Source organism: Anabrus simplex, chromosome 5 (assembly GCF_040414725.1).
Source record: "Anabrus simplex isolate iqAnaSimp1 chromosome 5, ASM4041472v1, whole genome shotgun sequence".
In the NCBI taxonomy this organism is placed as follows: Eukaryota; Metazoa; Arthropoda; class Insecta; order Orthoptera; family Tettigoniidae; genus Anabrus; species Anabrus simplex.
In genome coordinates this window covers 437,749,028-437,775,022 of record NC_090269.1, presented here as the reverse complement: position 1 = coordinate 437,775,022, position 25,995 = coordinate 437,749,028, and the positions used below count along the sequence as shown (strand labels likewise).

The window sequence follows — 25,995 nt, the reverse complement described above, 5'->3', positions numbered from 1 at the left end:
CAATTCATAAAGTTCCAAACCCGGTATACATCCAAGAAATTTGTTTTTATAAGTTGCTATACAGCGCTCTGACATAGATGATGGGATAGGAAAGGACTAGGAGTGGGAAGGAAGCAGCCATGGCCTTAATTGGGGTACAGTTCCAGCACTTGCCAGGTGTAAAAAGGAAAAGCATGAAACATCTTCCTCAGGGCAGTTGACAGTGGGGTAAAATCCCAGTGATTTTCTGGATGGAGCATAATAAAAATAGGAAAGTATTTGACACAAAGAACTGATGACCTGAGTTCATCAAGACAATGAGGTCGCTGGAAGATGTGGGTCTCATTATGAGGACTAAAGAAAAGAACGGTCAACTACAAGTAATATTTTAAGGAAAAAGGTTTAGGCCAAAGATTATCTGGCAGAAGTTGACGATCAAGGATTGACATTACGAAGAAATGGATTGGAGCTTTTTGACACATGACAAAAGGAAGATTGCTATGCTTGTAGCCTAAATGTGGTCAGGATAAGGTAGCAGTAGTACTGATGAAACCGAATGCCATGCAGTGGAGGGGCTTTGAACAATAATAACTGCTATACATTACCTAGCATTAAATTCTAAGATTTCTGTTGTTTATGGGGGCCTAACAGCTAGGTCATTTCCCTTAATGTAACAAGGTGAAAGATATGAATATCATTTGTGCTGCACCTCATTACCTCCATACCTTGCTTTAGTGTTTTATATGTATCACATTCCTTACGATATTATAGGTCAGTCTGTTATGGCTGCTTACTATTCTCTATGCCAGACTTGATGTGAAGTTCATTGTGATTAGACAGATGGCACCTCATCTAACAGAGGATTGCCCAAGCATTTCTTTCTAGCTTTCCTTTGATTCAAGTTATATCTGGTTTTCTGACAATAATAAGTTTGAAGAAGAGACGGAGACGTTGACCTCTGAGATGGCATTAATCTCGTACAAAGGTACCATGAAAGATTTAAAAGTTATTTCAAATGGCTCTCTAAGTTTAGAGTCTTGAATATGACTACTTCAATCTCCATGTATTTATCTTACTTATCCTTTCCCAGCTTGCCATAGTTATGTTTGTTTACTGAAAGATCCTTTGTTTAGTTTATTATTCTTTCATAATTTTGCTGCAGACTTATTTCACTGTCCTTCCTTTCTTTTCATGCCTGCTTATGTGTACTTGTTCCTGCAAAGAGTGAAAGGCTGCACTGATCCAATTATTTTGTGTAGGTGATGAATTTGCTTGTTGTTTTGATTGGAGACATTTTATTTGCCCGTATCGTTGATGTTTTGGCTTGAGCATATGTTCTGCATTGTGGCTTAACGCTGATACCATACGATTCATGTTCGCGTAGACGTGCGATATAAATAAGTTATGCGGCGTGCAAGTTAATTATGTTATGAGTTTAGACTGGGTGAACCACGCCTCTCTGTGGTGACCCAAGTTTCTGATCTGTGCTCCCAGGTCAAGCTCATGAGCCGTTGACTGAATCATGTCATGCTGTTATGATTTTTGTCGTAACATGTCTTGCTATTGTATTTTTATATCCTCTTCTTTGCACGTTTGGTCTCTGAATGTGTGTGGGTGTGTAGTGATTATTGGATCCAGGTTACTTTTAAATACCTTATGGATATTTGTTTTTGTCTTTATTCTTATTTTATCTCTCTACTGTTTCCGGATTTCTCAGCCGAGTAATATGTTTTTTCGGGATATTGCTCTCATTTTACTTGCTTTCTGACTCGTGTTTATTTGTATCCTTTCTCACCTCTTGTATTCCATATTTGTTTACTTTTCTGCCAGTCTTTATTCACTGGCGTCTTTGATTTATGGGGATGTAATCTCTACGGGGATTGCCGGAAGCCATTATTTAAAAAAATCCTCGATGTTATCGGGGGAGCTGTTGCATTTTATTGTGTGAAGCCTGTCACTTTCACCTCGAGATATTAAACGGTACAGTTTCAAGAAAGAAATTCAGATATAAACAAAACAGTCTGATAAGTCAAATGATTTTTACTATGGTTGGATATCGTTGTGTATGTATTTGACTCCTTTTATCCCCATTAATTTCTTTTTTATGTTATTTTCAGACCATTTCCCTTTAGCTTTATGTTAATAAACTTAATTCTTTTAAAATGACCTCTGCTCTATGTTGTCTGTCTGTTTTGAGGACATGCCTTTTATACTTTGTTCATTAGTCTAAGAGGCCCAGATTCAGCTCCTGGCAGTTCTTAGCCAGTTTTGAAGGATCCAAAAGAGGTAGGTAGTACAAATATCAAAATGTATCCACTGACTAGAATCTAAAACAAATGATAGTGAAACAAAAACAATCAGTGGGTCCAATTCACAATGCCTTAATTACTGGGACGATACATATCACTGGCCCCTCTTAATGGTACTAATCACTGGTAAAGCAAAACCATGGTGTTCCTCCCATACTGGTGCTAATCATAGGTAGGGTAGACTGATGGTTTTTCTCGCATGATGGTATTGATCACAGGTAATGGAGACACACGGTACGTCACACACGATCGCACCACTCATGGGCAACACACACCCATGGTGTTTCACACGCAAGGGTACTACTGACAAACATGCAGAGGTGTTCTTGAAATAGTGGGATTTAACAAGGGTGCCAGCCAAACTTGTGGTGTTTCTTACATTGTGGTAGTGATCACAAGCAACATAGACCCTCGATGTATCACACATTACGGTAATGCCCACATGCAACACAAATTCATGATGTTCTTCAGATAATGGTATTACTATCATGCAACGCAGACCCATGGATTTCCTCATACAGTGGTAGTAATCACGGGCCACAGTTAAACTTGTGGTGTTTCTCACACAGCGCTCCTAATAACAGACAATGTAGAGCCATGGTGTTTATCACAAAGTGGTACCACTGATGGGTAACACCGTGGAACTAACCGGTTGAATGTACAGGATTACACTTACCACAACCGGGCGAGTTGGCCATGCGCGTAGAGGCGCGCGGCTGTGAGCTTGCATCCGGGAGATAGTAGGTTCGAACCCCACTATCGGCAGCCCTGAAAATGGTTTTCCGTGGTTTCCCATTTTCACACCAGGCAAATGCTGGGGCTGTACCTTAATTAAGGCCACGGCCGCTTCCTTCCAACTCCTAGGCCTTTCCTATCCCATCGTCGCCATAAGACCTATCTGTGTCGGCGCGACATAAAACCCCTAGCAAAAAAAAAAAACACTTACCACAAACTATGCTCAGAATCCTAGTGTTCCTCACATAAATGTAATGTTCCTATATAATGCAGACCCATAGTTTTACTATCAAAGTGGTACTAGTCACATGGAACGCTGACCCACGGTGTTCCACAGGTAATGGTACTAATCACAAGTAGTTTCATGGTTCTAATTTCATCATCCTTCTTCGCCACTTTTAATCACGTCTTACGACAGTCAGGTATTATGGGTGTAATCTTCATCTGTGCCCCCCAACCACAAAGGATAGAAGAGAGAGAACAAAGAGAAGAGATCTGACAGTAAGAAAAATGAAGTACCAGACAAAGAAGGGCAAGGGCCATAAAGGGTGTGAACATTAAAGACTCCCTAGGCATTGAATCCTCTAATACCATTGGAGATGGATAAGAACAGGAGTTAATCAAGGAAAATCAGACAGGGTAGGTAAAAGTGAGAGCTTGACACAAGTAAGTAGAACAATGTAAGGACTCATCTAAGGGCCCCATGGTCACCACCCGTGCTCTCAAGTTAACAGCTCCTGGGACCAATTTTAGTCACCTCTTATGACAGTCAGGGGGAACCGTGTGTGTTTACTTCATCTGCATCCCACACCCGCAGGGAGTAGCAAAAAGTTTTGAACTACATGAAGATATATAAATGTTATTTCAAAAGCTTGCTATAAGTACCACATTTCCTCTTTAAAATTATTCATTAGATTACTCACAATTTGCATAATCGAAAAAAAACATCAAAATATTAGATTACTTCAAATGTGTTCACCTGTGTTTGTCCTGGCTCTGGCAACTCTGATTTAGTTTCTTCTTTCAAATGCACCTCGTCCAATGTAAGTACATAGTTGTCCTGTGGAAGAACAAATATATTAGGCACATTCTTCATACACATCAATTGTTGCCATAAGACCTATCTGTGTCAGTGCAACGTAAAGCCACTAGCAACAAACAACAACATACACATCAGGAAATTTAGTTACATATGAGTGGGTTTAACAATTCATAAATTCTAGTAAATGAATCAGTTTCACTTTCAATTCATTATTCTAGTTCTTCAGAAAATTTAATTGTTGAGGATCCTTAAAAACATTACAACAAAAAGACCTCCAATTCTGAAATACTCAGAACTTCAAAATTTATGACTGTCATCTTTCACCTGTTGTACCAGCAAATACAGCTCAGCATGAATTATGTATCATCCATATCTCCTGTTGTCTCTGAAGTGCTCAGCCTGAAGATAGCGAGGATCCTCAACAGCTCTACCATCAGTTGCCATACAGAGCTAGGTGTCACTGAGAAGACAAACTAAGCAAATGAAGAGTTTGGTAGATTTCCATTGCTTTCCTCTCCTAGTGCTGTTTCATACCAGTCTCTCATGTTCACCGGAATGTATACACGGACCAACAATATGAACTTCAATTTCACACCCATTCCTATAGGATCTGGCTGTATTAGATATGATATTAGCACTGCTCCTATCTCAGTCACAATCATATTTTCAGAGTCAGGAATAAGACAGACACAAAATACAAGTGACAAACTTGTTCTGGGCCAATCCACAATACATCAGGCATTAAGCATGCAGTATTTCACCAGAGATGGATTAGGGCAGGCTGCCTCATATGAAATTTGGAAAGGATGTCATCAAGGACATAAGCCCTAAACAACATGAACCACACAAACAATTATTCCTATAGGTTATCTGAACCACACCAAGCTACAATAACATGGAGATATCATTGCTCCTTATACAGGCATGAGAATACTGTATGATTAGTGGAGAGGAAGACTATGCCTTGTGACTGGACTTCCTATGTCTTAACAAGTGAAAAATTTGATTGTCGCCTTCAAGAGTGCCAGCCCTCTGTTCAGCATAAGGATGCACTAATCAGTGTAAATAGACAATGGATATATATATTGTTTTAAGTAAATATTACTGAATTATAACTGAGATTGCTTTTGTAATCCCTGTTTCTAATTAAACCCATTTTAAGGTTTATTTCAGTTCAGTTCAATGCAGCAGTCTGGCAGAGGTTTGTGCGGACGTTACCAAACCTGACAAAGTAAGGGAGAACTAATGGCTATGGGCAGAGAAATTCCCCCTTAGGGGCCTTGTTGAAGCCAATGTGTATGAAATGACACATTATTTCAACTGGAAGCTGCTGCCTTGCAGATATGGCAGGGGACTGCTAAAGGATAAGGGAGATAACTCTGACAGAAAATCTTCTCTAACGTTAGGCCTAGCAAGTCAACTGGAGAGTAACTACAATAAATTTCCACACTTACACAAGAATCGGATGGAAACAAAGTACTCAAAGTAGAAATCAGCACCCGCAGACCCACGCCAGGTACGATGGCTTACAGCCTGATGATACAAGGACGGTTTGAAAAGTTCTTGGAATCACCACTAGATGTCAGTGCTAGAGCAACGAGGTTCCCACACAATAATCACACATCCTTTGTGAGTGAACACGTGGCGCGTCAGTGCTCTAGCTGCAGGAGTGTGGTAGTGACGACTCTTTGTTGTTGTTCCCGCATAGTGATTTATGACAATGGAAAAAACTGAGATTCGAGCAGTGATTAAATACTTTGTAAAGAAAGGTATGAAAGCAAAGGAAATTCATGCCGACTTTCAGAACACACTGGGGGACTCTGCTCCTTCATTTTCAACTGTTGCCAAGTGGATCAGCGAGTTTAAATTTGGTCGGGAGAGCTTAAATGATGATCCGCGTAGTGGATGGCCAAAAAGTGTTACGACCACAGAATTTCCAATTAATTGAAGGAACAAGAATCCACCTGATCGATACTTTCACTTTTATTTAGCCTTAGGCTATTTCAATAGACATTAGATTAAAAGTTCAGAACATGTTTCGAATGCGTTGCATTCATCATCAGCTGCTTGCATTTGGCAAAAGTAAAAATTAGCTAAAAACAGTCTCACAATTTTCTTAAAACCTTAAAAACAAGTGTTAGTAGTGCGTGTGTGAATGGATGGGGGGGGGGGGGGGAAGAGGGGGGGGGATGCATTGAAGGCGTTTGTTAGTTAAACTAAGACTTATTATTAAAAATCTTAATGTTAAAACACTGATGGACTAAAATACAGTTCACTATGAGTCTTGTGAATTTTCCATGAGTTCGTTGAATTGCTGAAGAACTTGTATGCACTATGTGAAGTATTTCTGTTGAGCTATTAGTAAAAAGTTTCCTTGAGAAGGCATCCGGTGTTTTCACGTCTCTTGTCTCCTGTTGAGTGGAGAGGTGTGGCTTGTTTCGAATATGAAGTTTGCTAATTTGTAGTTTGTATGAAAACAGTTGGATCGTCTGTATCACGATCTGTAACTGGCAGGAAAAATGCGGCTGTTAGTTGGAGTTTGAAAGACGTAACGGATAATAAGTCTTTAAATGTAGGAAGTATAAAAGTATGAACTTACCCTTGTCTTGCGTGTTAGTTTAACTTCCCGTGCTGCGGGAGTGGGTTTAATCCGGCTGCCTTCAGCCTTGTATTGTAACTGTGTGCTGTAGTTCGTGAGTTAGCCTGGTTAGGAGGGAGGGGAAATGCGGACGCGTCGTCATTTGCTATATCGGGCGGGGAGGAGGTTACTGCTTGTGACGTATCGGCGTTGTGATTGCTTGAAGTATGCGCTGGGCGTGTTTGCTTCCTTCGTAATAACTCAATGTATCTCAGTATGCATTCAAATAAGGGGTTCCTCTGTTCGTTTACTTCATTCAAATTCTTGTCCTTATTAAATGACTTGTCTAGAAGGATATGAATATTTTCCAGACTGTTCATTAACCTTCCCTTGTTTAGCGTATTGAGAATTAATAGGTCTTGTTTAATGTCTGTGAATCTATGGCCTGTTTCACTCATGTGTGCTCCCATTGCTGAGAATCTTTTTACGCACTACTAACACTTGTTTTTAAGGTTTTAAGAAAATTGTGAGACTGTTTTTAGCTAATTTTTACTTTTGCCAAATGCAAGCAGCTGATGATGAATGCAACGCATTCGAAACATGTTCTGAACTTTTAATCTAATGTCTATTGAAATAGCCTAAGGCTAAATAAAAGTGAAAGTATCGATCAGGTGGATTCTTGTTCCTTCAATTAATTGGATCTTATAGTCGATACGGATATGAAGTGGATAGTATGTAACACCACAGAATTTATCGCAAAAGTGCACAAAATGGTCATGGAGGATCGTCGACTGAAAGTGCAGGAGATTGTTGAAGCTGTAGGGATGTCTTCTGAATGGGTGTATTATATTTTAACCGAAGAATAGGGCATGAAAAAATTATCCGCAAGATGGGTGCCGCGGCTCTTGACATTGAACAATAAACGCACCAGATTGGAAATGTCTGAACAAAATCTGGCCCGTTTTCAGTGCAACCAACGAGATTTTTTGCACTGGTTTGTGACTACAGATGAAACTTGGGTCCACTACTATACCCCAGAGACAAAACAGCAGTCAAAGCAGTGGAAACATGCTGATTCACCACACCAAAGAAAGCAAAGGCAGTGCGTTCAGTCGGAAAGGTCATGGCCTCAGTTTTCTGGGATGCAACAGGCATTCTGCTGATAGATTATCTTCCTACTGGCCAAACAATTATGCGACAATACTATGCAAACCTTCTAGATCAACTACAGGAAAGGATACACGAAACAAGGCCTAATTTGGCAAGGAAAAAGGTCATCTTTCTTCAAGACAACGCTCCGCCGCACACAAGTGTTTTTGCCATGGCAAAACTTCATGAACTGGGGTATGAATTGTTGCCACATCCACCTTATTCACCTGATTTGGCACCATAAGACTTTCATCTATTCCCCAAGCTGAAAATTTTCCTCGGTGGACAGAGATTTTCTACCAGGGAAGAACTGACAGCTGAATTGGAGAGGTATTTTGCAGGCCTGGAGGGATCTCATTTTCGAGATGGGATCAAGGCATTGGAACATCGCTGGACCAAATGCATTAGTCTACTTCGAGACTATGTTGAAAAATAAAAGCAATTCCACTGAGGTAAGATACTTAATTCTAGTACATTCCGAGAACTTTTCAAACCACCTACGTACGCCAGGCTTTGCGATTGTGAAACAACCCCGGAGAAGATAACAGACTCTAATAGGAACAATCAATGCACTGAGTTTGACTGGGAAATGGGAAGAGTTAGAGGACATCATGGATAGAAGGAAAGTATCAATCCTAGGACTGAGAGAAACTAAATGGAAATATAAAGGGAAGAAAGAGTTTGGAAAACTACACCCTCTACTGGAATGATAATAACAAAGAGATGAGAAATCGAGTAGGATTGATAATGTCAACAGTTAGATGGTATTGCAGAGATCCCGTACATCAATGACATGATTAGGCCTGTAAAGGCAACAGTTCACCTTGGGAAAGAGATGCTGATACTGGTGCAAAAGTATGTCCCCAGACGGGTTGTAGTGATGAAAAGAACAAATTTGTGGAAGACCTAGAAAAGACCATTAGTAAAAAGGGGGCAATCATCATTGGGACCTCAACGCACAATTCAGGACAGAGAAGAAAGGCTATGAGAAGGTGATGAGACCACATGGCTATGAGAGAAGGAATCCAAAAGGGGACCATCTTCTAGGCTCCTGCATAAGAAACAGTTTGGTAGTAAAAAGAAAAGTATGGTTCAACAAAACAGTTAATCACAAAAATACCCGTTACAGCAAGACGGTCATTGACTATGTCATTACAGATAAAGAAAGAAGTAGATGTGTGACTGATGTCAAAATGACTGCAAGTAAGAACTTCAATAGTGACCACTGGGTATTAGTAGCAGATTTGAAGGACATTAACGTACCAAAGGTAACTAGGAAATGACCATAGCATTAAGGAGTGGGAACTATACGAGATTAGAAAGAGAACCAACAATCAGGACCATATAAGAGGACAACTGCCTACAGAAGAAGCGGAGAGAGGTGAGGTAGAGTGGACAAGATTTAAAAACACCTTGATAAAAGAAGCAATAGAGGTTTGCGGGAAGACAAGTGCGAGAGTAAGGGAAAAAGAGGCTCCCTGGTGGATTGAAAGAGTAAGATCCTCAATAAAGGAAAGGAAATAGCACAAAGAGAATGAGATTGGAAGAAATCCAAGCCAGAACAGGTAAGGGATGAGGGGAAGGGCAGAGACCTTGAGCAAGTTTACCGGGACAAGAAATGGAGAGTTAAAAGAGTAGTAGAAGAGGAGAAATTTACTCAAAAACTGAAGAAAAGCAACAGAGGCAGTATGAGATTATTGTTCAAAGAGATCAAAAACAAAAGAAATTCAGTTGAAACCATTCAAACAATTGAGGATCCTAATGGAAACCTCGCCAGGAAAGAAGAGGACATCAGAGAGGTTCTGATGAATAATTTTAATCACCCACCGAGCAGGACAGAAGCCGATCAGAGAACAGAAAAAACAGCTATTTAAACCTGCACATAGGCACCTCCTATTACGTGAGCAGAAAATGAAGCAGCCCTTAAGAAGATGCCGCAAGGGAAATCCCCAGGGATCGATGAAGTCAGCATGGACATGATTAAATAAGCAGGAGTCCAGTGTTTAGAGTGGCTACACAAAGTCCTCAATGCAGTTCAGAAAGATGACAAGATACCTACTGGTTGGAGCAAGAGTATCGTTATCTCCCTGTTCAAGACAGGAAATTGCCAAAAATCCTTCAGGTTGTGGGGAATACCACTCCCTTCTCATGGGCTTAATATTTTTCAGAAAATCTTAGTGAGAAGATAGAGCCATAGTTTGAAGAGGAACAGTATGGCTTCAGGCCTAACAGGTCCACAACAGACCTAATCTTCAGTGTCCTTATGTTAATGGATAATATTGGGAAAGAGGCTAAGATCCGTTTATGGATTTCCTTGATACTGAGATGGCATATGACAGCATTGTGAGAGAGAATATATGGGAGTGCCTGAGAAAAAGGAATGTGCCAGAGGTACTGGTGAAGAAAGTCCAGATGCTGTATGAGAACTGTATCAGCGGTGCATGACTGGGTGGTGGACATTCATCCTGGTTCCAGGATTGGCTTTACGTCGCAATGACACCGATAGGTCTTATGGCGACAATGGTACAGGACAGGGCTAGGACTGGGAAGGAAGTGGCCATGGCCTTAATTAAAGTACAGCCCCACCATTTGCCTGGTATGAAACTGGGAAACCACGGAAAGGCATTTTCAGGGCTGACGACAGTGGGGTTTGAACACACTATCTCGTCAACACTGGATACTGGCCGCACTTACGCGACTGCAGCTATCGAGCTCGGTCCATTATTGTTTATCACCTTCAGGGATGATATAATGAAGAACATCATGAAAACCTCTGCTGAACTAAATGCGATGGCTTTCCCTGACGATATTATGATCTGGGGAGAAAACTGAGGAACAAGTACAGCTGAGGCTCAATGAATGGAAGTTAACTTCCAGGAGTTCAATTTCACGATAACTGACCCAAAACAGCCATGATGGCAATAAAAAGATAGGGACGACCAGCAAACATCATGCAAGGAAACCATCCACTAGCAAGTGTGGAAAGCTTGACATACCTCGGCAGTGTAATATCTCGAGATATACTAGCCAAAAAGCAGGTGGCAAATACAGTACAGAAGAGCTCTCATTTTTATCAGTGACTACGAACACTCCTCTGGGATCCCAAAGCTCCAACAAAATTAAAGCTGGAGATATTCAATCAGTATTTCATACCAATCGTAACCTATGGCATTGAAACTTGCACCCTCACTAAGAAAGACTCATCAAGGCTGCAGGCATCTGAGATGAAGTTCCTTAGGTCCACAATTCAAAAAAAAGAAAAAAAGAAAAAAAAAAGTTTTAAAAAAATTTGGACAACTTACGGAATGATGCTCTTAGGAAGGAAGCTGGGATTGTTACATCATTGTCAGATCAGGTCAGCATGACCAGCCTGAGGTGCTTTAGGCACCCAATGAGGATGGAGCCAAGAAGGAGAACACATGTTAACTTGGAGAGACATGTGGCAGGAAGATGTAAGCTGGGAATGCCAAGAACCCATTGGATGAACATTGCAGATCGGGGAAGGGCACTGAAGGAAGTCATTAACAATAGAATGTATCTCAATAAAACAGAATAAAAGAGACTTGCCAACAATACCCAGGAAACTGGAACTGTAAAATGATGATGACGATGATTATTAAGGTTTATACAGAGGAAGTACTGGGAGTAGCAGTAATTATTTATTTGATTAAGTTTGTGATTTCCTTAAAAAACCAAGGAATTAACTCCACAATGGGCTGTGAGTATGAAAACAGTCAAATGGTATCCCACCCAATACAGTCACTTGTGCTCTGTCACTTCTAAAGTAAGTGCACGTATCAAGTGACCAAGAGCAATTACTGGCAAATGCTGTTCCAAACATATTTCATTTTCCCTCACATTTGGAGACAAAAAAATTGAGTTCCCACTGCCATGAAAACAAAGAAAACAAAGAAAATCCACCAGAGGTGATTGATGAGTAACATCCTGCTAAACAATTAAAGTATATAAAGTGGGGACTATTACATAATTTCAAATTATTTATCCCTGATCACTTGCTACTGCTACTTATTATGCAATACAAAATTGTAGTGGTCTAGGTGACATTGCCCACCACAATAGTGCAGGTCTATATGCCTACTAGTTCAGTGGATGATGAAGAAATCGAAAGAATATACGAGGAGATAGAATATGTAAAAGGTGACGAGAATCTAATTGTGATGGGAGACTGGAATGCAGTGGTAGGCCAACGAGGAGAAGGTAGTACAGTAGGAGAATTTGGATTCGGACTAAGGAACGAAAGAGGAAGTCGTCTGGTTGAATTTTGCACTGATCATAATTTAGTCCTTGCCAATACTTGGTTCAAACACCACAAACAATGGCTGTATACGTGGACGAGACCTGGAGACACTGGAAGGTATCAAATAGTCTTCATAATGATTAGGCAGAGATTCAGAAACCAGGTGTTGGATTGCAAAACTTTCCCAGGAGCAGACGTGGACTCTGACCACAACTTGTTGGTCATGAAATGCCATCTGAAGTTGAAGAAATTGAAGAAAGGAAAGAATGCAAAAAGATGGGATCTAGACAAGTTGAAAGAAAAGAATGTGAGGGATTGTTTCAAGGAACATGTTGCACAAGGACTAAATGAAAAGGCTGAAGGAAACACAATAGAGGAAGAGTGGATAGTCATGAAAAATGAAGTCAGTAGGGCTGCTGAAGAAATGTTAGGAAGGAAGAAAAGATCAACTAAGAATCAGTGGATAACTCAGGAGATACTAGACCTGATTGATGAACGACGAAAATACAAGAATGCTAGAAATGAAGAGGGCAGAAAAGAATACAGGCGATTAAAGAATCAAGTGGATAGAAAGTGGCAAGGTAGCTAAGGAAGAATGGCTGAAGGAGAAATGCAAGGATGTCGAAGGCTGTATGGTCCTGGGAAAGGTAGATGCTGCATACAGGAAAATCAAGGAAACCTTTGGAGAAAGGAAATCTAGGTGTATGAATATTAAGAGCTCAGATGGAAAACCACTTCTAAGGAAAGAAGACAAGGCAGAAAGATGGCAGGAGCATATCCAACAGTTGTATCAAGGTAAAGATGTAGATAATTTGGTTCTGGAACATGAAGAGGCTGTTGATGCTGATAAAATGGGAGACCCAATTTTGAGGTCAGAGTTTGACAGAGCTGTGAGTGACCTCAACAGGAACAAGGCACCTGGAATTGATGACATTCCCTCTGAATTACTGACTGCCTTAGGAGAAACCGGCAGGGCAAGGTTATTTCATTTAGTGTGCAAGATGTATGAGACAGGAGAAGTCCCCTCCGTTTTTCGGAAGAATGTTGTTATACCTATTCCCAAGAAAGCCGGTGCTGACAGGTGTGAAAACTACTGCACCATTAGTTTAGTATCTCATGCCTGCAAAATTTTAACACGTATTATTTACAGAAGAATGGAAAAACAAGTTGAAGCTGAGTTGGGAGAAGATCAATTTGGCTTCAGAAGAAATGTAGGAACACGTGAAGCAATCCTGACTTTACGTCTGATCTTAGAGGATCGAATCAAGAAGGACAAGCCCACGTACATGGCATTCGTAGATCTAGAAAAGGCATTCGATAACGTTGATTGGACCAAGCTATTTATGATTCTGAAGATGATAGGGATCAGATACCGAGAACGAAGAATTATCTACAATCTGTATAAAAATCAGTCTGCAGTGATAAGAATCGAGGGCTTTGAAAAAGAAGCAGCAATGCAGAAAGGAGTGAGACAAGGTTGCAGTTTGTCCCCTCTCCTTTTCAATGTTTACATAGAAGAGGCAGTAAAGGAAATCAAAGAGAAATTTGGAAAGGGAATCACAGTCCAAGGAGAAGAAATCAAAACCTTGAGATTTGCCGATGATATTGTTATTTTATCTGAGACTGCAGAAGATCTCAAGAAGTTGCTGAATGGTATGGATGAAGTCTTGGGTAAGGAGTGCCAGGTGAAAATAAATAAGTCCAAAACAAAAGTAATGGAGTGCAGTCGAACGAAGGCAGGTGATGCAGGAAATATTAGATTAGGAAATGAAGTCTTAAAGGAAGTAGATGAATATTGTTACTTGGGTAGTAAAATAACTAACGATGGCAGAAGTAAGGAGGACATAAAATGCAGACTAGCACAAGCAAGGAAGAGCTTTCTTAAGAAAAGAAATTTGCTCACTTCAAGCATTGATATCGGAATTAGAAAGATGTTTTTGAAGACTTTCGTGTGGAGCGTGGCATTGTATGAAAGTGAAACATGGACGATAACTGGCTCAGAAAGAAAGAGAATAGAAGCTTTTGAAATGTGGTGTTACAGAAGAATGCTGAAGGTGAGATGGATAGATCTAATCACGAATGAAGAGATACTGAATCGAATTGGTGAGAGGAGATCGATTTGGCTACATTTGACGAGAAGAAGAGATAGAATGATAGGACACATCTTAAGAAACCCAGGACTTGTTCAGTTGGTTTTTGAAGGAAGTGTAGGGGGTAAGAACGGTAGGGGTAGACCAAGGTATGAATATGACAAGCAGATTAGAGCAGATTTAGGATGCAATAGTTACGTAGAAATGAAAAGGTTAGCACAGGATAGGGTGGCATGGAGGGCTGCATCAAACCAGTCTATGGACTGATGACTCAAACAACAACAGGTGACATTCTTTTAAAAATATATTATTTTAAAATTTTAAATTACCACACCAATGACCAAAACTACAGCCTATGTCCCAGCCCCAAGAAATAAAACCAGGATTTGGTGCTGGCTATAAGGAAAATAAAACAGCTGAAGTTGATGCAAGTGGGATAAACTGATAAAACTAGAAAACAAAATTCTCTCACTCATGTGTAAATAGTGCAAGTATCAAGCTTCATTTATTATTATTATTATTATTATTATTATTATTTTTATTATTGTTATTATTATTATTATGAATTGCAAGTTTTAACATCCATTTAGTATTAGTATTATTATTATGATGTCATGTGTACAGACAGTACAATTAAATAATTTGTGAGGTTATGTCATGAAACCTGTGCTGTACATACATATATAAGTTTAGTTAATGTAAGAACCTGTAATTAATATTAATAACTTATTATTATCCATATATATGATTTGTAATCCACTACAGAATTGTGAAACACACTGTAACATCCAGAATGGCACTTGGTAGACGAGAACTCTGTAGAATATTCTGTACATTATATCTGGGCCTTAACCACTCTTGAATTTATGAGACGATCTATCTTTCTAGAAGCCTGGCCAGGCACATATATAAAGAGGTGGTCTTGATGGTAGCAAGTTATTGCTTAGATGGAGTTATGGTTTAACAGGAGTATACTTGTGACCTCATATTGTGTAGAACCAACATGCTGTAGCTGTCAGCAGTCAATTGTTTCAAGGTTGTAACCTCTATGTGCTGTGAGAGGCAATAGTTAAAATGGCCGTTTGTTGATGTGTGTATTTTGTTAGTGACAACAGTTGTTTACATCATGGGTATGCTTATGTGAAGTTAAGGTGAAATAAACAAGTGTACCAATTGACAGCATTTTGCGTGCATCTTTGTGGATACAGCAACTTGCGACCATGCGTGACAGGACTCTTAGAATCTATTGGACTCAAAAACAAAGAACGACCAGAGGACTGTGGTGATGTTTGAACAGTTAATTTCCTTGATTCAGGCCCAGGCTAAAAACATTGAGGCCCAGTTTCGAAAACTTGATGGGAACATCGAAGTCCAGTTTGTAAAACTCATGGGAAACATCGAGGCTCAGTTTGGAAAACTCAAGGGGAAATTCGAGGTCAATATCAAGAAATAAAGAACCAAAACAATTCAATGGAGAAAGAAACTAAGGAATACAGTACCCTGTGTGCAAATACGATGGCTGTGAAGATACAAGTTAAGCCTTCAAGCAGTGATGGCGGGTCCAGTGTCGTCAAGGTGGCAACTCCACGGGATGACAGGATCACTTCCTGGGGAACATATCAGGCCCGTTCAAGACTGGATTGAAGTCAGAAGAGGGAGCCAAATACCGGACTGCTGGACTTCATGGGTAGGAAATGGAAGTACGACACAGACAGCAGCCATGTTCAACCTACGAGGAAGATGTGGGAGAATTCAGCGTCGCGGCAGGGTCCACCAACCTACAGCTGACTACCGAGTCCAGCTGCGGGAGAGGACTCAGCGCACAGATAGAATGCCGTGGGTATTGGACGTCGAGACCGAACAACCAGACGACGCGACGGTGAATGGGCCGTACCAGTATGACACCAAGAGTAAGGTGCTCAACAGCCGCAGAAAGCTCCACAGCACCGTGAACTCTCCAGAGAAAATGATCAGCATGAAGCAGAACTATGGGGTGGCTCAGACAATGTCCGGGGAGATGGAGGCAGTGATGACGACGACACAGCCAGTGGGAACCCCTCGAGGAGATGTGGAAACAATGGGGTCTGAACCGACAACCAACAAACGAGGGTGCCACTTGACCAGGACACTCGTCGAGATCAGCACCCTGGAAAAAGAGGAGATTCAACAGAGCCAAGCCCGCGATATGCGAGCCTGTCCCATGCATCACACCGGTGGACTACGAAGGTTCATGGGCCCTAACAGAACACAAAGGTACAAACAAGGGGAAAGCCAGCGGAACTTTGAATGCAACGTGAAGACCTGTGGATCATTAGCACCAGGAATGAAGACACTGTTGATTGGACCCAGTGGACCCATCCTGGGAAGGTGGACTTGGACAGTGCTAACAGGAGGGCTTTGTGACTGAGGTAGTCTGTGTGTAGTTAAAACAGAGAGGACCAAGAGAGTGTGATAAACTGTGGAAATTGTTTCAAGTCATCGGGGGATATGGACGCAAGTGTGACAAACTGAACTTGAAAACAATATTCTTTCATACACAGGTAAATGACGCAAGTATCAAGCTCGAATTATTATTATTATTTTATGATTATGATTATTATTATTATTATGACTTGTGATGTATGGCTATGAAGTGTTTACATTTAGTATTATTATTATTATTATTATTTATGTCATGTCTACAGACAATATGATCGGATTGTTTGTGAAGTTATGTCATGAAACATGTGCTGTACATATATATATAAGTTTAGTTAATGTAAGAAACTGAAATTAATATTCATAATTTATTATTACCTGTATATATATGATTTGTAATTCACTACAGAATTGTAAAACACACTGTAACACCCAGAATGGCATTCAGTAGATGAGAACACTGTAGAATATTCTGTATACTACATCTGGGCCTTAAGCACTCTAGAATTTACGTTTCTAGAAGCCTGGCCAGGCACCTATATGAAGAAGTGGTCTTGATGGTAGTGACGAGTTACTGCTTAGCTGGAGTTATGGTTTAACAGGAGTATACTTGTCGCCTCGTGTTGTGTTAAACCGACATCCTGTAGCTGTCAGCAGTCAACTGTTTCAGGGTTGTAACCTTCATGTACTGTGATAGGCAACTGTTAAAATGGCAGTTTGTTGATGTGTGTATTATGCCAGTGACAGCAGCTAAGGTGAAATAAATAAGTGTACCAAGTGACAGCATTTAATTTGAATCTTTGTGGATACACCAAAGTCATGGTACAGAAAACAAAGAGAAGCAGCAGGAAATTGTTAAATCAACAAGAATTCATTGAAGGTCTTCATAAGAAGCTTAATGATTCAGGTCCCAAAGTTTTGGGTAGCTATTTCCAAGAGATGATCGAAGACCTCATCAATAACCATACTGTTACCTCAGAAAGTTTCCCACATCACCCTATTCTCAAAATCATTGTCACTGGGCAACATCTATTGATGACAGTCCAGGTTTTACAGATGGGAGTATTGAAAAGGAAAAAAAGTTAAGGCAATGTCAGAACCAATCCTAGAAACTTTGATGTTTAATGAAGTGGCTATTAAGAAGGGCTTGGTGTGGGACAATAAGCAGTTTACTGGGCTCGATAGCTGCAGTCGCTTAAGTGTGGCCAGTATCCAGTATTCGGGAGATAGTAGGTTCAAACCCCACTGTCGGCAGCCCTGAAGATGGTTTTCCATTTTCACACCAAGCAAATGCTGGGGCGGTACCTTAATTAAGGCCAAGGCCGCTTCCTTCCCAGTCCTAGCCCTTTCCTGTCCCATCGTTGCCATAAGACATATCTGTGTCAGTGCAACGTAAAGCCAATAGCAAAAAAAAGGAGTTTTGTGGCTATGTTGACTTAGGTCAGGGATTATTTAAGCACTATGGAATGTGAAGTGGCCAAGGTGGCCTTAGACTATATGGTGGCAGCACTGAATAGGAGCTGGAAAACACTAGTGAGAGGAGTGCCCAAAGAAGTGAAGTAAAATTTTGTCAAAAGTATTTGAGAAAACTGCATAAAGCAGCTATAAAAATCATATATACATTCAACAGTTGTGATGGACTAATCACCTTAAGAATGAAGTCCCGGTGTTGTTTTTCCCATGCAGCAGACTCTGAGCAAAAGGGGTTTGCATTCCCTGATGCTGACCACATTATAAAACTTGCAAGGTATTTGCTAACAGAAAATGGTAGTGCTCCAGACCAAGAAAAATAACTGCGGTGAAATACCTGGAAAAATCTATAAATTACCAGGAAGTGAAAGGCCTGCACACTGGTAATAGATTTAGCAGAATATGAACACTTCCTTAGTTGCATACAACTTCAGTAATTCTGTGGCTAATGACCTTAAATTTTTCAGAGATCTGGGTCCACAATTATTTGCTGAATATGAAAGTACCCTTTCTTTGTATAGTGAATATGTTGATTATATTGCAGGCAGTGTGGTAAACTGTATCACTAAATCAATTAAATATGAGTAGTATGTGTGCCATTTGCAGTGCATTAGCACTGATAAAACATGTGGATTGGTGCAGTGTAATGAGACTAGATGAAATATATCCTTCTCTACTTTGGACTACACTTGCTAGTTAGTCCTGATTTCTTCTCCCAAAACTTCGCCATCATTTCACTGCGGTTCCTCTCCTCTGACCACATGTTCTTGGACTTAGCTTTTCCTGGAACCCCTTGAAATTATCAACTGTAGCTCGAAACACATCTCTATTAAAGTTTTCTTTTTGACTGATGCCAAATTCCTCCTGTCCTTTCTTGTTTCTTCTGCCCATTTAGAAGTTGCATTTAATTTGATGATGTAGTTAGATTTTTTCTTTGTTAATTGATACTCATTCATTCTTGTGAGGTGTTGATAAAACTACAGTCTCCTCTTACATTTGGCGTCTGTGATCTTCTCTGTCTGTCTGTATAGGTCTTCATTTCTCCCATTCCTCCAAGTTCGACCCTTTCTTTTCTTCGGGTCCTGATATTTATTATTCTAAATGGCTAAATTACCATGAGAAGAAACATAACTTGATGCTTGTTCTAATAGCAAGAAATAACGGACGTGATCTAAGGTGAACCAACACACAAACAAGACACTAGCATTTTTGTATAACATACAAAAAAGGCAAAATATTTTACTGCATAAAGAATTAAGTTATCTTCCGAATCACTCAGTGCATGCTGGCAATAGTGGCACACACTGTTACCATACTAATGCAATCGTTATGTATGAGCACGTTAAGTAATGTCCTGTTACAGGAACACATACATATATTGTTATTATAGGCTGTTATTCCTTTCGGTGCTCAGCCTGTAAGCCTATGTGAACTTAGTAACCGCCACCATAATACCCTATTTCTGACTACTTCTGTGGCCCTGTTTAGTTCTATATCTCTTATCTATAAATCGTTAGAAACTGAGTCTAACTATCATTGCCTTGGTCTGCCTATACTTCTCTTACCCTTCATCACAGAGTCCATAATACTAGCAGGTAATGTATCCTCATCCATTTGACTTACATGATCCCATCAGCAAAGCCGATTCATTCTTACAGCGCCATGCTTCGAGGTCAAACATAACGTAACCTTTATTTCCTTACTCTAAGTACCCTCCTGCAACAATTCCCACATGTTTGTACCACAATCATTTTCACTAATTTCATGTCTGTTACTTCTAACTTATGAATAAGATATACTGAGTCCACCCAGCTTTCACTCCCGTAAAGCAATGTTGGTCTGAAAACAGACTAATGTGAAAATAATTTTGTTCATGATCTGCTTCCTTCTTACAAAAGACTGTTGATTGCAAATGCAAGTTCACTGCATGAGCTTTACTGCACCTTGATTCAAGTTCACTTACTGTACTACAAACCTGGATAAACACACATCCTAAATAACTGAAATTATCTACCTGTTCCAACTTTGCATTCCCAATCTGACATTGAATACTCTCAGATTTCTTACCTACTGACATCAATTTAGTCTTAAAAAGGCTAATTTTCATAGCACATTCATTTGCACCTACTTACAAGTTCCAAGATAATAGGCTGCATCCCTTTGGCGCAATCTGCCATTAACACAAAGTTGTCAGCATAGGCCAGACTGCTTACTGCATTTCCACCTGACTGAATTGCTCCCTGGCATTTTATACCTTTCAGCAGATGAATCATGTAAAACTATGAACAACAGAGGTGAAAGATTACAGCCTTGTCTAACCCCAATAAGTACACTGAACCAAGAACTCATTCTGCGATCAATTCCTACTGCAGGCCAATTGCCAACATAAGGACCTCTGCTTGCTTTTAATAATCTACCCTTAATCTTACAATTACAAGGAGGCATTCCCTACTCGTCACCACCGATTTTGCTCAAATTTATAGAACATGCAGGGCTTGGCTAGAAATGAAAGTACCCGAAGTGGGAACTCCAGATGGCCAAGCGTATAGAAAATAAAAATATTAATAAAAATGTTGATGAGGCTCTTGCACTGTATAAGCCACTTATGTTAGCGTGCCCGCCGAGCAGTTGCTGGCGTAGCGGTAAGAGCTCGGACTGGTAATTCGATGGTCGTGGGTTCGACTCCCCCCGTGGAGACTGTTTACTCAGTCAACTTTTATGTTATTAATTTTCCTATTACGCAAAGGGGTGAATAATTAATTTTATTTACTTATACGCAAAAGGCAAGGATGAGGTAAAAAACTGAGATTTCATCGTCATTGTCTACCTGTGGCAAGAATCTATTGTTTGTGTACAGCCGCCAGGAGCAACCTTCACTTGTCAGGTGAAAATTAATCTTACAACAAGAAGAATATTCACATTTTTGGCACATTCCCCAAGGAGGTGAGGTAGCCAATAAAGGAGAAAAAAGAATTTCCGTTTGAACATGTTGGGAAAGTTCACAACTCCAAATTTTCTACAATTGTGCGCTCATTAAAAAAATTACGTCCTATATGCCTTTTGCATATAAATAAGTAAAATAAATTAAAATAAATGAATAATATAAAAATTGAGAAAAATATTCTCCACTCAGGGAGTCGAACGAACGACTAGTCTATGGTCTGACCGCTATGCCAACAACTGCTTGGCGTGCACACTAATGTTCGTGGCTTATACGGTGCGAAAGCTGCATCAACATTTTTATTTTTATTTTCTATACGCTTGGCCATCTGGAGTTCCCACTTCGGGTACTTTCATTTCTAGCAAAGCCCTGCATGTTCTATAAATTTGAGCGAAATCGGTGGTGACGAGTAGGGAATGTCCCCTTGTTAGCTGCCTCTGTGGATCAGTGGTAGAGTATCAGCCTCCGGATCCCAAGATATCAGGTTGAAACCTGGCAGAGGTAGTCGGATATTTGAAGGGCGGAAAAAAGTCCAATCGACATTCCATGTCGTACGATGTCAGCATGTAAAAGATCTCTGGTGACACATTTGGTGTTTACCTGACAAAATTAATTAAATCTCAGCCATAGACAACAAAGAGAGTTTTGTTTTACTCGGCTAGCCATCTAGTAGACCTACAGTAAAATGGAACGTCGAAATTGACGAGCAGACAGATAGATGGTGTCAAATTGAAATGTCTGCACACAGTAGCTGAGGCCATATGATTATAAAACTAATCTTACACTTGAACCACCTGCATAAGTGAAAACTTATCAGGAAGGAGATGAAGAATCACATAGTGCCCCAGTACGGGGAAAATCTCTTCACATGGTTGTATGTGATATGGCGTCTCTAGACCTACAAAGCATGAGCATAACTGTCTATTCCTCCTGAAGATTTATTTAAATACCTGGAGCATCCTGAAAATCTGATCCTGACAGCCCCTTTGTGCTCTGAAACTACACTGTGATTCATCTAACTTCCCCTCAACCACTGATCTCACCCTCCCTTCCAAAATGCCAGGGGTAACCTTGCCTGGTACACTAATCAAGGAGATACCTCGAGAGTTGCTGGAATTCTTCCTGTCTTTTGCTTATAGATATGTGCAATTACAGCTTTTGTCCAATCTGAAGGTAGCTCACTAACACTCTATGATAATGTTATTAAAATATAAAGCCATTCCTTTCATACCATCTCACTATACTTCACCATTTCAGATATAATTTAATCTATTCCAGATGTTTCATGACAATGGACTTTATTAACCATCCTTTCCACTTCCTTAAGTGTAATTTCATGAACATCATTGTCCTTCTCCGGGTGTGCTCAGTTGTTCGCGACATCAACAGGAAGACTCCTCTTATATTAGTGAGATTTTCAGTGTCCACTGTTCAATGATTATCTGGGATCGATTATGAGTTCACAATATTCATATCCTATTCTCCCTGCCTTTCTATGATTTTTTATTACTGCTCCCTCCTGCTTTTACCTAGCCATTCTCGAGATTATTACCAAAATCTTTCCACAAATTCTTTATGGATTCAACAACTATTTGTTTTGTTCTGTTTCTCTCACCTATGTACCATTCTCTATCTCTGGCAATCCTTGTTTGGAGCCATTCCTTTTGCCTTCTTTTTTTTACTAACCGTCTCACTTTATCAATCCACCAGGATGTTTGTTTTTTCCCATTTTCACACACAGAAGTTCATAAGCACTTCCTTGCTGTTTCTACTACAGCATCCCTGTATGCCTCACATTCTCTTACTGTCTACTGAATGGAGCTTTATACTAATCATATCCAAGTATGTCTGTCAAATATCCTCATCCTGGAGATTTTATAGCCTTCTATGTCTGCAGCTTCACTTTCTTTATTCTAAGCGTAGAGATACTTAGTTCACTACAGATCACATAGTGGTCCATATCACAAAAATTCCCAGAAGACCTGCAAACTCCTAAAGGATATCCTGAATTAAAGGTCAGCTATGATTTAGTCTTATGGATCTGGTGCCCGTACCTTCTTATTTGTAGCAGTCAATAGCCTTATGATGCTTCCTACTACTAATAACTTTCATTTCTTCCCCACACTTCCAATCAGCCAATCATATCCTTCAGTTTGATTTCCAACTCTCACATTGAAATCGCCCATTTGAACTAACCTGTCCTTGCTGTTGACCCTGCGTATGATGTTACTCAATGCTTCATAAAACTTTCAATTGTACACCAAGACAATTCTCATCCTAATTCTGCAAGTGACAAATCTACCACCACCCTTCACACATTTACGTGCCTAACAGAAACTATTTTGTGTGCAATAGTAATCCTGGTGTACAATCCCATTCCCTTCATGAAGTATACATTATAATTCATTTACACCCCTTACCCAAATATCATTAGTTCCTAACATATCCAGATGCATGCTCTTTGCTGACTCAGCCAGTTCTAAGTTCTTTCTTCCATAAGCCCTATTAATACGGAGGGTTGCCCCAGTTAACACAGGGAGCCACCTTCAGCGCATGTGCCACCCATGGAAGCATCTGTATTTCAATTTTCTTCTCCTGCGTTGTGAGTGTGATTTAGAGAAATGCCACGTACAATCTTATCATACAAATGTTACCTCATAGCCTCCTTAATTGCAGATATATGGCAAGGCTACATTGTTGGCCTTTCCAATACTAATTTCTCATTATCAAGGATGGTACAACACTGTTAAATGCAAGGCCTAAATACTAGTAAGCCCTCTGTAGGTAATGCGATAATAATGCATCAGAATTATTTCCCGCAAGAAAAAAACAACAACTTTGCGAAAACTGCTGTGGAAGAGAGTTCTACCATCCATGGCTCCGGACATCATTCTGAAGGTAAAGGCTGCTGTTCTGAAGGAAAATCCATCAACTTAACAACACCTTGCCAGCCATACAAGCACATCTATTGTATAATTCAAGAACATCTGAACCTCGTAAGTGGCATAAGGCACATGGACATGCTTTGAAAGCAAGGTACGTTAAGCAGTGGGTCCCTAGTGCCAGAAAATTATAGGAAAACAACGTAACGGGGTAAGGGACAGTCAATTGTTACCCTAGATGAAGGTTTGGTTTATTTGTATAATACCAACAAGCCCTGGGCAATTTACTATCACTCAAAAGGCCAAAAGGGGCACTCACACTTTGTCAAGGAAAAGAAAGAAGGGTTTGCTAGGGGATTCATGGTAGCAGCAGGATATTGTGCCTGGGGTAAAGTCAGAATCCTCAGAGTGTCAAAAAACATGAAGATCAATGCTACCTTCTTCCATAAGAATATCATGGACCTCTATTTCAATGAAGATATCCCTCGGCTGTTCAGCGAGGATGCTTCAAATGTCTGGATCCACATGGATAAAGCATCCAGTCATACCGACTGATTATCAGTCACCTCCACAAGAGAAAAGAAGCAGAGACAGATCTCCATGTCATACAATTTAGTAACATTCCTATCGAATCCCTGCATGCCTTGCCGATGGATTTCTGTGCAATTGGTCTCCTGAAAAGAATGCTTCCATCTAAATATCCCACCACTGTTGAGGGTCTCTGCAAAGTATGCAAGGAACTATGGAAGAACAATCCTCTTCCTGTACTCCATAATTCTTCTACAGTGGCAATTGACATATAAGGCAATATCAATATCAGTCAATGCTGATCTGCATTTAGGGCAGTCACCCAGGTGGCAGATTCCCTATCTGTTGTTTTCCTAGCCTTTTCCTAAATGATTTAAAACATATTGGAAATTTATTGAACATATCCCTTGGTAACTTATTCCAATCCCTAACTTCCCTTCCTATAAATGAATATTTGCCCCAGTTTGTCCTCTTGAATTCCAACTTTATCTTCATATTGTGATCTTTCCTACTTTTATAAACGCCACTCAAACTTATTCGTCTACTCATGTCAATCCACGCTATCTCTCCGCTGACAGCTCGGAACATACCACTTAGTCGAGGAGCTCTTCTTCTTTCTCTCAATTCTTCCCAGCCCAGACTTTGCAACATTTTTGTAACACTACTCTTTTGTCGGGAATCACCCAGAACAAGTCGAGCTGCTTTCCCTTGGAGTTTTTCCAGTTCTTGAATTAGGTAATCCTGGTGAGGGTCCCATACACTGGAACCATACTCTAGTTGGTGTCTTACCACAGACTTATATGCCCTCTCCTTTACATCCTTACTACAACCCCTAAACACCCTCATAACCATATGCAGAGATCTGTACCCTTTATTTACAATCATATTTATGTGATTACCCCAATGAAGATCTTTCCTTATATTAACACCTAGATACTTACTATGATCCCCAAAAGGAACTTTCACCCCATCAACGCAGTAATTAAAACTGAGAGGACTTTTCCTATTTGTGAAACTCACAACCTGACTTTTAATCCCGTTTATCAACATACCATTGCCTGCTGTCCATCTCACGACATTTCCGAGGTCACGTTGCAGTTGCTCACAATCTTGTAACTTATTTATCACTCTATGGAGAATAACATCATCCGCAAAAAGCCTTACCTCCGATTCCACTCCTTTACTCATATCATTTTTATATATATATATATATATATATAAGAAAACATAAAGGTCCGAAAATACTGCCTTGAGGAATTCCCCTCTTAATTATTACAGGGTCAGATAAAGCTTCACCTACTCTAATTCTCTGAGATCTATTTTCTAGAAATATAGCAACCCATTCAGTCACTCTTTTGTCTAGTCCAATTGCACAAACCTGTTTTCGCATTCCTCAACAATTTCCTTAAACCCATCCCAGAGTCCGTTTACATTTTTATTTACCGTTTTCCACTGATCATAGTTACTTTTTAGAAACTGCCTCATGTCTGCTTTATCAGCCATCTGGTACTGCCTAATAGTCCTACTTTTAAGACCTCCCTTTCTATCACATTTATTTTTATCTACGACAAAAACAGCTTCATGATCATTAATACCATCTATTACTTCAGTTTCTC

At 40.0% G+C, this 25,995-nt stretch overlaps 1 protein-coding gene across 1 annotated transcript in view; it reads right to left on the bottom strand.

The window, feature by feature from the left end:
* LOC136875079 (uncharacterized) overlaps positions 1–25,995 on the bottom strand; it is a 191,798-nt gene that overhangs the window by 4,700 nt on the left and 161,103 nt on the right. Inside the window, exon 7 of the mRNA XM_067148812.2 lies at positions 4,003–4,083. Coding sequence (XP_067004913.2) covers positions 4,003–4,083 — 81 coding nt within the window. The remainder of the gene's footprint in view (positions 1–4,002; positions 4,084–25,995) is intronic.